This window comes from Gekko japonicus, unplaced genomic scaffold, assembly GCF_001447785.1.
Source record: "Gekko japonicus isolate JY-2015 unplaced genomic scaffold, Gekko_japonicus_V1.1 scaffold1619, whole genome shotgun sequence".
NCBI lineage: Eukaryota > Metazoa > Chordata > Lepidosauria > Squamata > Gekkonidae > Gekko > Gekko japonicus.
In genome coordinates, this window is record NW_015175408.1 from 130,837 (window position 1) to 146,569 (window position 15,733).

Here is a 15,733-nt window from a genome sequence, read left to right on the forward strand (position 1 = left end):
TTTATACTTTAAATCAGGGCTATTTTTGGGCAGGAACGCACAGGAACGGAGTTCCGGCTGGCTCCCAAGTTGGCCACGCCCAGCAGGAACTCATTAGCATAATAGGCCACACCCAACAGCAGAAACTCATTACGATTGGCTATATTAGGGGTGTGTGGCCTAACATGCAAAGGAGTTCCTGCTACAAAAACGCCCTGGGTTTTGACAACAAACAAGGTAAACAGAATAATAAGCAAAAGGTGGGTGTGGCTGGATGAGCACACTTCTGGTAACATGGGGTTGTGGCCTAATGTGTCAATGAGCTGTGCTGTCAGGGGTGTGGCCTAATATGTTAATGAGTTTCTGTTGTTGGGTGTGGCCTATTATGCTAATGAGTTTCTGCTGGGCTTTTTCTACAAAAAGAGCCCTGCTTTAAATTGTGTCTCCACTTCTTGCCTTATATGTAATTGGGGCAGATCTGAATTTATACAGATATAACATGCCGCCATCTTGTGCTGAACCATCTGTGACTGCTGTCACAAACACTGTCCTTTTACTCAATACAGCATGGAATTTATCTAGTGTAATACTTCATATACTCGAAGGTTTATCACTTTACCCTGAAGATTTTCAACTAAGTTTCCATGAGGATCCCTGTACCCCCAACCATGAGTTCCACAACATTTTTCAGCCTTCTACCTCAAGCACTTCACATTCTCCAAGTTACAATAATTGATACTCATTTTTGCCTTTGAATTTTGTGATAGATTCCTATCTATTTACTACTTACATTTTCATTTTAAACTTGCATGAAGGGCAGGGATGTGTGCTAGGGGATTTTCTTGGGTCTGGGGATTTCCTTGGGTGCTGTGACATGATACCAAGGTTTCTCTATCAAAAAAAACACATTGAAAGCAACTATTTTATTCTCATGAGATAGTTTTAGAAATAGCAACAAAGAAAAGTTGCTGAAGATGCAGCATTTCAGAAAGATAGCTAATATTTTTAGCTAGCACAATCTGAGAAATCTCTTTATGCGATAAGAGCTTTGCTTTAAAACACTATTATCCTTTTCTAATAGTCTGTAAAGAGACAATAGCTATAGATCTTTGTATGCCTAATTATGCTTAACTATCATGGGAACTTCTGGGGGAGAAACATCTCAAATGCCCAGTATCCTTCCTGAACATCATATATCTCACTGAATAAAGTTGCTGCCCCACCTTCTGCCTGTTAGTCTTGAGAGCCATGGCCACTTCCCATCTTATAAACAAGAACAAAACCCATGTGATTCCTTTAATTGGACCAATCATATTAGCACAAAACAATGTACAAGTGAGCCGATTTGGTTGGTCCACTTGAAAGGCAATGCATGGTTTTGTTCTTGGTTTCTGGCGATTTTGTGTGGACTAATAATGGCTGTACAGCTTTTCCATATCTTATTTTTCTCCAAAATTATCACTTCATGGGAAATTGTAACTTATGAGGTGGTTTGGAAACTACTCATTCTCACCTTTTTATGCAGTCATTAAAAATATTTTTGGTTAAAGCCAGAGGCGAACATAAGCCCGAGCAAAATCAAAGTATTGTTCCGACTTTCTTTTGTATCCTCTTACATGATTTGTGAATTCATTAATTCCCACTGGGTCCCCCAGTCGTTGAGCCAGTTTGCTCAGTTCTGCTGCAGTCTGGATTCTCCTAGTTACCCTCAGCTAGCTAGACATATATATATATTCTCCCCCCCCCCCCCCCAGTTTTTTTCCTTCTACCTCTACATGGCAATCGGTTTTTAGTACCTCCAAAAAAGCCAGGCTCGCTCTCTCTGTCTCTCTCTCTCTCTCTCTCTCGCTGTCTTTTGTTAACCGCTCGGTCTGCATAGCCGCATCTGCTAGACTGAGTATGTGTAAGCAACAAATGTGTGGATCTCCAGCAGAATAGCGTGTGGTGGTGCTGCTGCTCTTGCAGCAAAGCAGGGAGGACGCGCTCGCTCCAGGCTTGCAGCGCCTGAAAGCTGTTACCAGCCTTCAGATGGTATGTGCAGAGGGAGCTGACCGACCCTTGTCTGGGGGCCCCTGGCGGTTTAAGCTCTCGGTTGCAAATAACCCCCCCCCCCCCAACAACGCATGAATGGGACACACCCATTGACGGCACCGGCACAAAGACCTCAAGGACCGCGTGAGCCCATAGAGGTGGTGCGCTCTGGAGCGGGGGAGGCGTAGCAGGGATGGGGAGCTGTGGAAATCACGAATGGCTGCTGCCGCTGCCGCAGCTGCAAAGGCAAGATGACTTAATTCCCTTGGTCTGCCCATCGACGCCTGTGTAGCCCGTCTTAAATGGCGACTCATATATGTGATTTTTTTTTTACAAAACAGATTTCTTTTTCTTCCTCTGGCCGCTTTCCTCCCTCAGACACTTAATAAAAGAGAGATTGGGGAGGGAGAGAACAGGACCAAAAATATTAAGGCCTCCCCCCCATCTGTTAATTACCATTAAGCCATGTACTGCATCTGTTTATCACCTGGTTCTCGCACCCTTTGAAGTCCCTCTGCTTCATGGTTGAGAGAGGCGAACAAATGGCCAGGGAACACGAGGCGGAAAGGATTCCTTAACTCTTCTTTTTCTCTCTCTCTCTGTGTCTGTGTCTCTCTCTCTCTCTCTCCCAGAGCACCGATATCGCCAGGGGCTTTGAAAGAGGATTGGAGCCGGAAAAGATCATCGGAGCCACAGATTCCTGTGGCGATTTAATGTTCCTAATGAAATGGTGAGTGCGCTTATCCTTTTTGTTTTTGTCACTTTTATTTTTTTTTAATGTTCTGTTTCTCAGATCCGGGAGGTTCTCCTCCTTAAACCAACCAGTTAAGCGAAATTCAGGCTCGGGCGAGATGGCTTGGTTAAATGGCCCAGGGGCAGTTCATTCTTTTCTGTGCTGCGGCTTTGTCCTCCCTCCCTCGAGTGGGGTGTTCAACCTCTGCTCGGTAAATACAGTTCACGAGGAGCCGGCGCCTTATGTATGGCTCTGCTGCTGTCTCCCGAATCCTCCTCCATGCCCCCAAATGGCGAGAGAGCGCAGGAAATCCTTCTGGAAAGGTTTTGACTTGCCTCTTGTCTTTGCTTCTGGGCTTATCTCTGCGGGAAGCCTCTCTGCGGGCAGAGAGGAGGTTAGCTGTGTGCGCTGCATATGCAGCAGCTGCCCCTCCCCCACTAAGACAAAGAGCCCTGAGCTTATCTGCCTGGCAGAGGTTATAGCACAGCTGTGTCCCAGGGAGCTTGCCTTTGCTTCCCCAATCTCTCTCTCCCCCCCCTCCCCCGCCAGGTTTCCATGCTGGGGGAGAGGTCCCTGTGGCAATGCAGCAGAGAATAAGCCTCTTGTCTTGCTTTGCTTTCTCTGATGCTGGCTGGGCTGAGATGGATGGGGCTGCTAGCAAGCAGCGTGGGGGAGGGGGACCCAGCTGCACACAGCTCTTTGGGGGAAGAGGTGGGGGGGGGGAATGCAGGGGCACGAAGATGCTGCAGTGGCTCCCCCCCCCTCATTTGCTGTGCGGCCAAATGCCATGGGTAATGAATGAATAGCACAAGGTGTGTTTTCTGGCATGTTTTGGTTGCCATGCACCACAAACCTCATGATCTCAGACTGAACTTAGCACTCCCCTTGATAAGGATGGAAGAGTTCCTTTGTAGTATATCACCTGTGTTGCAACTGCTGTTAACGGCCATATGTAGAGGCCTGGTCCCAGGTGATGCATCAAAGGGAGGCTTGGTTTATGCAGTGATTGATAGTCTCTCTGTAAGCTGGCTTGCCATTTCCTTTTGCCCTGAATGCAGACGGACAGGGAATCTGCTCATTGAAACCAAGTGCTCTGCCAATTCCAATGATGATTCTAAAATAAGTTTTGAGCATGCAGCAGGGCTCTTCACCATATTACTGTTGATTTCATTAAAAATTCCAAAATGGTTAGCCTCCATTGCCATTTTACAGGTGGGAATTGAGGCTAGGAAAATGAGCATGTCCAAGACTGAGAATCTGTACCCCAGGGCTTGTAGGTCCTCTAGGCCACAATGAGACAGGGTAAATTAACCACTTCAAAATAATGTATTATCTTCCTGGATATTGGGGTGCTGGGAGATAGTCCCTGTTATAGAACACTGCAGAAAGACTGGGAAGTTTACACTGATTTTTGACTATTCCGTATCATGTGTTAATGTTACCTTTTAAATCTTACTTGGCAGCTCACAACATTTTGTATTTGGTCAGAGAATGTATTACTTTTCTGGCTTTTTAAAAACCAGATCATTTAAAGTTTTGTGGTTCTCAGACAAAGGACAATTGTTTGCCATATAATGTATGATAGCTTGCCTTAGTGGAAGGAAGAGCCACCTTTTAAAATATTTTATTTTTCTGCCAGTTGGAGAAATATGGAATATCCTCCAATACGTCTGAGCCCAAATGACTTAAAGTAATCTAGCCTTAAAGGATTTATTTGTACTGATATTTCAATCAGCACTATCAGCGTCAATGGCCTGTTGCTGTCGTAATGAACAGAAATAAAATTTCACCCCGGAATGCAGTATGCTAATATTGGGTATTAAATATGGAAGCAAAATCCATTTTTGAGGTTTCTGTTGTTCAGGACAGAGCCGGCATAAGTGTGAGGTCTATGCAGTGGCAAGCTGTTTGAAGAGTCTTGACTCCAGAATCCTTACTTGTCGCGCTGTCTCATTAATTGCGTATGTGGAAGGGCCTGTTAATTGACTATGCCAATTAATGTTTGCTGCCTAGCGTGTTGCTAGGTAGCTGGTACCTGTAATTAGTGTGGAGTGTGCCAGGTTTGGCAGTAGGACCTATGGGGGTAAGTATTTAGATGGGTGGATGGGTCTCCATTGTGTAAGACACTCAGACGGAACCAAAGAGTTAGCCGGCGGCTTGTCTCTATTATTAGCATCAGCAGAGGACTTGGGGTGTTCTTATTTAAGATGTTAATATCAGTGGAAGTACCACCAGAAGCTGTGAGGCAGTGTGTGGAGAAGGGAATTCTTACCCTGGATTCCTGTCTCTGTTCTCTTTGCACTGTGTTGGCTGAGCTGGTTTGCCATCACATGCTTTCTTATCCACTCTTATTTTTGGTCACCCCTGTTTCACAGAAAAGAGGTCTGGTTGTAAGGCTGGGTTTGCTTGGTACTTGAGCCTTTCTTGGCATGGTTTCTTGATCCGTTGCTGTGGGTCTTTGCAGCTCACCTCGCAATTTAAAATATGCCTTAAAATGGGATGCTCTTTTGAGAAATGGGCAGCCCACCTCCAGCCTTTCAAAAGAAAATGGCACTGGAGGAAGGGGAGGGAATAGTCATGTGTGGCTCAGCAGCACTTGTAAGCACTGGGCTTGCTTATACACACCAGCCACTTTTAAAGGCAGGTGGTTGAATAAGGAAGGCTGTGGGAGTCCTGTAAAAACCCGGACTCTACAAGTAGCTCTGCAATTGCATATAGAGTGGACACTTGCAGAGACCAAAATCTGTGCAGACAAAGATCAGGGAAATTTTCTTTGGAGCCCTCTTTGCAGAAAGAATGAAAAATGTCGAATGTCTCCCCTCTCCCATCTTTCTGGAATCCTCAGAGCTCCTGGGAAGGCTGTGTGGGAGATGCTGCTTCTTTCTACTCCCCCCCCCCCCCCCCCCCCTCCTCTCCTACAGGCCCCTTGGTCTTCGATAAGAGAGGAGCAGCGGAGAGACCCCCTCCCTCTTGCAGTTGAACCTAATCTGGGACTCCATTTTAGGGATGGAGAGAAGCTGTGCAGAGGAGTACATCTTTGTGCTTCACCAATCAGCGTGCGCGCGTGTGTGTTCCTTTTTGAATGAGAACAGCAGCCAGGATGCCATGAATGTGGGATTTAGCATTTGGGAGGCCCATGAGCTAAATCATGCCTCTTGAGAGCTGCTGACCTGAACCTGCAGTTGCCAATTCAGTAGTGAAACGGAGCTGGGGAAAGAGCCTCATGTGGCACAAATATCCAACCTAAAACAAATGGCTGCTGGTAGGCAACTTTTGGGGAGGGGCCGACTGTCCCTTGTCACAGTCCGCCCCCCAAGGAAAATTAATTGCTGATCAGGGTAACTCCTAGTGTAACTGTGGCTATCCATCAATTTAAAAATCAATTGATTAAACATTCACCTTTTGACCAATTAATTGATTTGATACGTAAAGAATTGCAAGATAATTTAATAAACAAGCACGGGGGGGGGGGGGGGAGGCTTATACAGCATAAGAGTTCATGAACCAGAGCTCACTTCTTTGGAAACTGTATAATAACCAAATGCTGCTACCCAGTTTTAGAAGAAAAGACCACCTTTTCTATTTTCTTGTCCTGATACAGTAACCCTCGTACACTATGACCAAAGTAACCTTAAAAATCAACAAGCTAGAAACGTGCTGGTCAAAACTGATCTCTGCCAGTCAGCTAAAGTTCTGACCTGCCACGTAAAGCTTGCAGCCCCAGTTCAAAGTCCTGGTGGTGCAAATGAGCCCAGGTTGTCATTTCTGTGTGCGTTCGATGCCGTCCAGTGAGATGCTGTTGCTCGATATGCTAACAGGCGGTTCTCTTTGTTCCCGCTCACCCCCTGCTCCAGGAAGGACACGGATGAGGCTGACCTGGTTCTAGCCAAAGAAGCCAACGTGAAGTGCCCTCAAATCGTGATAGCGTTTTATGAAGAGAGATTGACCTGGCACGCGTACCCAGAAGACGCCGAGAACAAAGAGCGGGAGGCAGTGAAGAGCTAAAGTGACCGGGGTCCTTTGTCCATCCATAGCTGTACATATCCCACCCACCCCTCTCTTCCCCCCTCAGCCCAAACACATCCATAAAAATGTGCTTATTACTGTGTTCCGCAGGAGAAACGTTGATATTGATTGGTTTAGTTATGACATAAATGGTGTCAAGTCGCGTTACGGTTTTGCTCCAAGAGATTGACATGCTGTGTGTGCGTGTGTTCCTCCCTCCCTTCATGTCATAATCCAAAACATGGTTCTCACTTTGAAAGCCCTCTTAGAGCCTGCAGGTCCTTTTTTTTTCCTCCTCCCTGCCTGGAGGGTTCACCTTCTGCGTCACGTTGCTTTATTGCGGGTCATCCCATCCTCTTGCTCTAGGAGAGGGCTATGAAAGTGACAAGAGCTACCCGCATTGGGGGAAAAGACGCCCTCTGACTCAGCACACGGTTTGGATTGTGAGATTAAACCCCCTCCAACAGAAAACCTCCAGCCACCCTATTAGTCAAGGCGGATCCCCACGGGGCTTCTTTTTAACGGCTTAAGAACATCTTGACATCTTGCCGAGTTCAGTTCCAGGAAGCTGGAGAGCAGTTCTCACCCAGATCCCCAGTGCCGGTTTCACTTGCACCAACCCCATTCCTACCGAGTCCATTTTCTGGCTGCCAGGCAGGAGCGAGTAACCTGGAAAGGGAATCGCCAGAAAATGGTTCACTAAAAAAAAAAAAGACACCTCTTCTTCCATCTATCCCCCAACACCCCCCCAGCCTTTTCCATCTGCCATTTCCTCCTGCCATTCCCAGTATCCTTGTCTTCCGTTTTTCATTTCATGCAGTAACTGTGTATTACGTAGGTGTGAGCATTATGTGCCATCCTTAAATAATTTGTGCTGCCTGTGACTGTTCCTCAAAGGCCAAACGTTGCAGTCCCAAAATCCGATCAATTTCTGGGCTCGGCCACCATGAGAATGGGGAAGGGCTTCCTGACATATCGCAGACTTCCCTGACACAATAATCTCTGGGTGGCAGAGCCCTTCCTGTCTGGGTTCGGAGTCCTGGCATCATCTCTAAAAGAAACAGTTCTCCCTGGCTACATTTTCCACATTGTTTTTCAAAGCAAAATAACTCGGAGGAGAAGCCTCCTGTGAGAACACTGCAGGCACCTGGCCTCATCTGGCCAGATATGAGGCATCTGTCTAGCAACAGCGCAGAAGCTGCAAGAGCTATTCAGGTCTGGCATTTGTTTCCCTTTAGCTGTCGCCTGACATGTGCTTTCTCTGCACTGCTGCCATGGCACAATTCCAGTTTTAGAATCTTGGGACCGCTGGCATTAAGACATTATTCCTGGAAGTGCTTTTTTCCCTCTTGTTCCGATGGGGGGAAAGGGCCAGAGGAACAGGTCACAGAAAGCAAGTAGCTGAGCCCCCCCCCCCTCTGTATTGCCTCTTTCCCATGACAATTCCTATGCATGTTTTTTTTAAATTTCATATGGCATGTCTGTATTGTGTAGTGTAGGCGGGACACAGGGCCCTTCAGGATTTTAGTAGCTCATTAATAGTTTCATCTTCACTTTCCCTCCTTGCTGACAGACTTGCTGTAACTCTCAACAATAAAAGACAAAAGTTCGACAGTATTAATTGGTGCCAGCATCTCCCCCCCCCCTTCCCCCCCTGACTTTCTGGATGCCAGAAGGTAATTAAACACGTGGAATTCACTGCCTCTAGAAGTGATGGTGGCTACCAGTACAGACAGCTTCAAGAGGTGATTGGATAAACATATGGAGCAGAGGTCCATGAGTGGCTATTAGCCACAATGTTAGATGGAACAGTATGTCTGGGGCAGTGATGCTCGGTATTCTTAGTGCTTGGGAGGCAATAGTGGGAGGGCTTCTGGAGTTCTGGCCCCACTGGTGGACCTCCCAATAGCACCTGGCTTTGGGCCACTGTGTGACACAGAGTGTTGGCCTGGATGGGCCATTGGCCTGATCCAACCTGGCTTCTCTAATGTTCTTAAGGTTGATAAAGGGTTGTGCATGCTGATAATAGATATCATGGGAGCCAGCAGAGGGATTGATTTTAAAGTGGGCTAGATTCTGTGTTGTGGAATAGAAATGTCGCCTGTCCACATTTCCATCAGATCTGTTTCCAGGTCTGACTTCTCTTCCTCTTGTTTGTCTATGCCCTTTTCCTAGTCATGTTTCTCTTGTTTATAGCGGTAGCAGGGCAAAGGGGCATTTCTTAAAAACCTTGCTAGAAAATATCCCCATTCTGTCCAGTTGCTCGGTTCTGTTTTGTGTTATGAGTCCCAACGCTGTCAGTGGCTGCTACTTACCAGAGGTTTGGATACGGAGTGTTAACCTCTGTAGAATTTCTGCTCAGTCACCAGTGAAAACATTCTCCTCTTCAGCCTGCTTTCCCTGATTCCACTACATTTGTTTCCCAGAGCAAGAATAATTTTTCAGAGTTCCCTCTGTCTCCATCCCTGGATGGAGCCACCCACACTGGAACAGAAAGCAGTCAGAGCTGTGGATAGGTTCTCCAAAGTGGCTCCTGGCACATAACTTTGGGATCACATATTACATTTCACTTTTTAGAGGTTTAGTTGAATGTGTGCCTGACCCAAGGACATTTGTGACCAAGAAGTCAGGGATGGGCCTGAAAACAACCCCCTGCTGCCTCCTTGCCTAGTGCATGAGGAGAACACCCATGTGCTTTTTTTAGGTGTTTAAATGGGGCTGCTGAGCTGAAGCTAGTGGTGATCTTTCTAGTTTGATAGGGGCTGCTGTAGAAGGAGATGGGTGGTGGAGTCCTTTACTGGCACCAAAGGTCATCTGTGAAAGAGACAAATGCCTAGAGTTCATTCAAGGACTTGCAGGCAGCCCTACACTTTTGGTGCTTGAATAAAAGCTGCCCTGTCCACACAGAAGCACAACAGAGAAGAGGAAGTGCCCCGCCCTCTGGGTCTCTTAAGGTGCCCTGGCCCCATTTGCACGGCATTGGGCGCTACACACAGATCTGCCTCTCCTTGCAGGCCTGCTGGTGCTTGGATGCGACGGGCTCTTCTGACCTCTGACTGAGCTAGTCCTTCCGTGTTACTATCTTTCCACCCACCTTCTCTCCCTTCACATACATACTGAGCTGGGAGGCTGCGCTGAATGGGATTTGTGAGGCAAGATGGATTTAATAATTGTGCAAATAGTGTCATTCAAACGGACATTTTGACGGGTTTGGGGCTCTGTTTTTTACATGTAGCCCTCCCAAAGGGAGAAATATCCCATCCCCCTCCTTCATGTACATGCCTGCACACAACACACCATGCGTGCGCACACACACACACATTCTCAGAAAGCCAGCTTCTCTCTCCTCTAACAGTTGGAGAGGGCCAATCAATTTTTGCATTGGGTTCTTATCTGGAAAGATCAAATGTCTGGTGTTTCTTAGAGCCCCCCACCCTGCCCCATGCTGGTTTTTCTTTAATTAGCCATCCATTTGAGCAGAAGAATCCCAGAGGAGAAAATGGGGCCCCCCCGGGATTCTTCCGAGTCTCATTTGCGTACCTGAAGTCTTGAGACTTTATTCATTCCATCGGGCAATACGGAAAAGAGGTGGCGAGTGATCACCGCTTCTGATCGGGAAAAGAACTGGGTGTTTTCAGTTGTCTGTTACTTGGCTAGTAGGGTTGGGAGGGGAAGACCCAGGTTTTGTGGTGTCAGATGCAGAAAACGTAGCCTGTGAAACAGGGAAAGGCAATATGGAGAGGCCTGAAGTCTTGGAACATAACATGCTGGGCTTCTCTTTGTTTGGCCTGAGTTCCCGCTAATCTTAGCCTTGTCTGGAATGTGGGGGAAGCAGGAAGTGCGGCCCAGAGGCCGTGTGGGAGTCTGCTGCAAGGTCTATGGAGCTGGGGCTTGGGATGATTAGCAGCCTGCCCCAGGAAGCCTCTTGCTGGTGTTCTGGTCCTGCAGAATGAAGCTTGGCTTGAGACTTTCCCCGTTGTCACCAGCTTGTTTCTCTTGTCAGCCCAAGAGCAGCCGCCGCCAGCATTGTTGTCTCCAGGGCCAAATGACAGGTCAGGCCAGTGTAAGGTTGATTCCTGGAGTGGAGGAGGCTTGGGGTGTTGTTAAAACAGACCTTTCCCTTCTTTACGTTAGGGAGGAAGTAACTCCCAGACCCCTTGTCTATTTTATCTATGTTTCACAAGCTGCTGATAATACTATTTTTATCTTTTGAACCTTGAGCTGGGTGACTTCCGGTGCTCAGATGCAACTGTGCACCCACTTAAGACACAGCACAGGTAAAACTGATGGGAAATTAGCCGGTTATTGGGTAATGTCGTTGTCCAAAGGAGAGAGAGACTTTTAAAACCACCCCTACCTTGTAAGGCACATTGGTACGTCCCTTCTTCTGCAAGTCTTTGTGCTATCTTTCCTTGAAGGGGTGTGCGTTTCTAACTTGTTTGTTAATAATCTGCTCGCATCCAGTCCAGTTCTCCCTTGTGTGCACACGTGTGCGACACTTGACCAGGCGGAGAAAATTGTTAGGATAGCTAGCAAGTCATATCCACCCCACCCCCCTTTTTTGGGAGGGGAGATGCCCCATTAGTCTGAAAATGTCACCCACAACCCTTCTCCGCTGGTCAAGTGTGACAGAAGCCTGGAGGTGCTTAGAGCTCTTTGCCAAGCTGAATGTACCAGCAAAATCATGTCAGCCGGGCATACAAAAGGGCTGCTTAACAGGCCAAGATGGAGAAACGGAAAATCCCTTTCAGCCTTTTCAGTAAGCAAGATGTATAAGGGGGGAAAAAGGCATATAGTAAGTTCCTCACAAGGTTACTTGATAGTGTTTGTTAAAGGGCTTGCTTCTCCTCCCCCGCCCCCCTTCGTGGAAAGGCTGTTTTTTTATATAAGAGAGACACTTGTTCTCTTAAGTCTGCTTAAATGGCCAGATTTCTGTGTACCAAGAAAAGGGAAACGGTCTTCTTTGCTTCTCTCTCCCACCTCCATCCCCTCCCCTTCAGCTGAAGACCCCCCCCCCAGTTGTGTGTTTTCTTAGCACAGTAGAGCTAGCCAGCTGATTCAAAACATCCAGGATTTCTGAGCCATTCATGCTGCATTTCGGTGGCTTCTGATTGGATCCCACCTCCTCACTCTTTGGCTCCTGGTCTCAGTGTTTCAATGGCAAACCAGAACATATTGGTGTTTAGCTTTTTTGGTGTCTTTATGTTTTGAGGCTGTGGGGTGTACGTGTTTGGGGGAGAGGTTTGACTCTCAGATCTGGGGTATTCACCAGAGGTTTGTAACTTGTATGGGAATTTTATTTTTTTTAAAATCTGTTTAGGTCTCTTCCCCCTTTTTGAGTGAGTACCAGTTTTCTTTTTTAATTGAGTACTTCCTCTCTGAATTCATCACGGACCAAGTTCATGGCGAGACATTCAATTTGCAGGTGCGCTCTTCTGATGCAGCCCGTTCCGTAGCACGCTGTCAAGGAAAAATGAATTGTTGCCCAGAGTCGCCTAGGAGAAATAAAATACAGAGAGGAAGAATTAATTTTGTTTTAATTAAACTCATTAATTTTTTGATTAACGGTCTGCTTTTTACCTGGGGTGGCATCTAAATCTTGTTCTCAGCTGTATGAACTGTTAATGACACTCTTGTCTCCTCCCATTAATTGGAACAGTGAGAAAGGCCAGGGTGGGGGTGAGGGGCACGCGGGGGGAGATCGTGGAGCCATCCAACAGGATTTTAATTTTCTCAGATCCCATCTGTTGGAGAGGCCTTTTGTAGGAAGCAGGCTCGATTTTAGGCACAGCCCTTCACCGCAACTGTGGAGTTGGCATCCACAGCTGAATATTAGGCTGCATTATGGGTTCTCTTGCCCTATTAAAAAAGATGCTCTGGGAGGCAGGTTCACATTCAGGAGCTTTCTGTGCCTGATCTTGCATTTCCAAGAGGCAAAAGGCCCAGTTCACCAGCAGTGTCTCCACTTGGGTAAATCTGAGCCCCACAGCTACTCTCCACCCCAACCGCGTCCCGAAAAAGCCCTTTATCCATCACTCTGAAAGCAAATGCCCAGATTTCGTTCCTTCTTGAGAGCTGGTTCATGTGGCTTTCCCAATCATGGCCACCCTGCCCCCACAACCGAGCTGTGCTTTGGTCAGGCAGCTGAACTGCATAGCTTTGAGTAGTGAAGTCTCCATTCTGAAGGGTAAAACAGCTTTTGCTGATGCTGAACAGTTCAGATGACTCACAAGTGCTCGGTTGGATCCAGCAGGAGAACGAACCGGGATGTATGAGGGGCAGCTCCGAGAGAGGGCAGCTTAGATTCTGGGGATGGATGGGCCAGCGAGATAGATGCAGGTTCAATTTAAACAGCGTTAGAGTGCTATCTTGCGTTAAACGGGACTTTTCTTGGGGTGGGGTGGGGGGTGCGTCTGCTCTCCCCTCCCAAACATGCTGCCATCCACAGCAGATTGTCAATTATCGTATGTGTGTGTGAGAGTGAGTGAGCATGAGCTACCCTTTTTGGTGACATTTTAGCCAAAACCTCTGACCCCCCCCCTCTTAGCTACATTATGCTGATTTTTTAAATGTGTACAATGTTTTTAAGAACAAGATGCTGTTTGTCGTACAGTTTGACATGTTACAAACAAACCTCTCTCTTCCCTGTATTCCTCATTCCCCCCACTCTTTCATACTTCTTGTATCGGTTCAAATAAATGGTTACTTTTCAATATGGGCTGTGTTTTTTAATCTGTGTCTTTTTAAACTTTCTGTGTTATTTTTTTTAACTTGTGTTTTTAACCTTTCTGTGTTATTTAACCAAGGTCCTTTCTGCACTTGGATCTCATCCCTGGTTTTATCAGAGTTCGCAACACAATACCTTGCATTTATCCCTGGTTATAACAGCATCCATTTATCCCGGGACAAGTTTGGGGTGAAAACTGGGTGACCTCAATGTAATGTGGGGGGGGGGGGAATATCCTGAGATAATTACAGGGGGGAACTCAAGTGTAGTGTAGAATGTAAGTTCAGGGACAGAGTTGAACCAGGACTTAAGGTCCAGTGCGGAATCACCCCAAATCTGTGTTTTTTAACCTTTCCTCTCTTACTACAATATTGTGCTGCCTCTTCCATCTTGCAGCCCAGCTAAGAGTTTTCTGTTTATCTGCCTTGCATGGTTTTATGCTGCCCTTTCTCTAAGGTGCTCAGAGTAGCATATGGGTTATCCCATCCTCATTTTATCTTGACAACAATCCTGTGAGGTAGGCTGTCTGATTAGAAAATATGCATGCTGTATTTAAACAGATAGGCTAGGGAGAGAGAGAGAGTTGGGGGTGGTGAACATGCAACAAAGTTAAAAAAAAGTTGAAGAAAAACAAGTCTGCTATTTAGAGACCAATAAAATCTAAACTAAGTATCTTTTAATTGACTGTATAAAGATACCCCACAATAATCATAACATGTAAAACATGATTATCAATCATAGAACAGAAGAACAAATGCATTTCAACACCGCTGTGTTCATCAGTGGTACAATCAATATGCAGTGCTCAAAATACAACTTTCTCCTATGTCAATGACAAATGTATATAAGCCATACACAGGGAACATATAGACTCAAATTAGTACACTATTGAACATTCACATACGATCCACAGAGGTAATATATCAGAAACAGGATCTATTACTGTCCAGCCTTGTTTTCAATAACCAATCTGGGTTTTTAAAAAATCTCAGTAAGTAAAAATATTACCCAAGTTAAAAGATATTCTGACTATGGCATGGTCAGTCTCCTTGGACGGTCAAACAAGGGTGTATCACAAGACACCAAAAAGGCAAAATCTCTTAGCAAAACTTATTTGCCATTACCATAAAAAAAGCCTAGCGAAGTTTCTGCTGCATCAGCGTATCTGTCCAGCGGCTCGAATCCTGTCAATAACCCAGAGTCTTAAATCATTCTGTGCATTTGAAAGCAGAAACGTGTTTGACAAGCAGAGTCTGCATCTTATATGGCTTTTGGTTTTGCAAAAACTGGTCTGTATAGCACTTTCAAAGGAATAGCCATGTTAGTCTCCTGTAGTAAAGCAAAAAATCCAGGGGCACCTTAAAGACTAATGCTTGTTCCAGTGTGAGCGTAGGTGAGCAAGAAAGAGCACACTTCTTCAAATGCTATGTATAAAAGACACATTCCACATTTTAATAGAAAAATTACCAAAGAGGGGCTTGGTGTGAATCCTGTCATAAGTCTTTCAGGTGGGATTCTCTTGTCATGCCAATGTATATTTAGTTTGCAGGGATACTGTACAGCATAGGTTCCCCTAGGTGCCGCAGGTCTCCAAAAAATCCCTACAAAGATCTCGTATTCATAGACCAACCTAATTTCTTCAGCAGTGCTTAGCCACTGTTCATCAGTGTGATCTGCGCCTGTGCAGGCCAAACAGAATTCTAGAAATGAAAGAAAGATGGGGAGGGGGAAGAGGAAGAGATTAGGAAACAAAAAGAAGTAAAGCCTAAAGAGTGAATGGATTCACATGCTGCGGAAGGAAAGCTCAGGTGCTTACCAGTGCTGATCCTCCAGTGGCTATGGCAGCCATGGGAAACCTTTCCATTTGCCCTGACTTAGATAGCCCAGGCAAACCTAATCTCGGAAGCTAAGCAGGGCCAACACTGGCAAGCAGGGTGGATTTTGGTCCCTGTCAGGGCTCTTTTTGTAGAAAAAGCCCAGCAGGAACTCATTAGCATAATAGGCCATACCCAACAGCAGGAGCTCATTAGCATATTAGGCCACACCCCTGACAGTACATCTCATTTACATATTAGGCCACCCACCCCCCATGTTACCAGAAGTGTGTTCATCCAGCCACACCCACCGTTTGCTTCTTATTCTCTTTACCTTGTTTGTTGTCAAAACCCAGGGCTTTTTGCATGTTAGGCCACACACCCCTAATTGTAGCCAATCCGAATGAGTTTCTGCTGTTGGGTGTGGCCTATTATGCTAATGAG

General features: G+C 46.2%; 1 protein-coding gene across 1 annotated transcript in view; it reads left to right on the forward strand.

Annotated features, from left to right (window-relative positions):
* CBX5 (chromobox 5) overlaps nucleotides 1-8,494 on the forward strand; it is a 24,049-nt gene extending 15,555 nt beyond the window's left edge. Inside the window, exons 3-4 of the mRNA XM_015425729.1 lie at nucleotides 2,643-2,740; nucleotides 6,598-8,494. Coding sequence (XP_015281215.1) covers nucleotides 2,643-2,740; nucleotides 6,598-6,748 — 249 coding nt within the window. The 3' untranslated portion in view covers nucleotides 6,749-8,494. The remainder of the gene's footprint in view (nucleotides 1-2,642; nucleotides 2,741-6,597) is intronic.
* The last annotated feature ends 7,239 nt before the right edge of the window (nucleotides 8,495-15,733 follow it).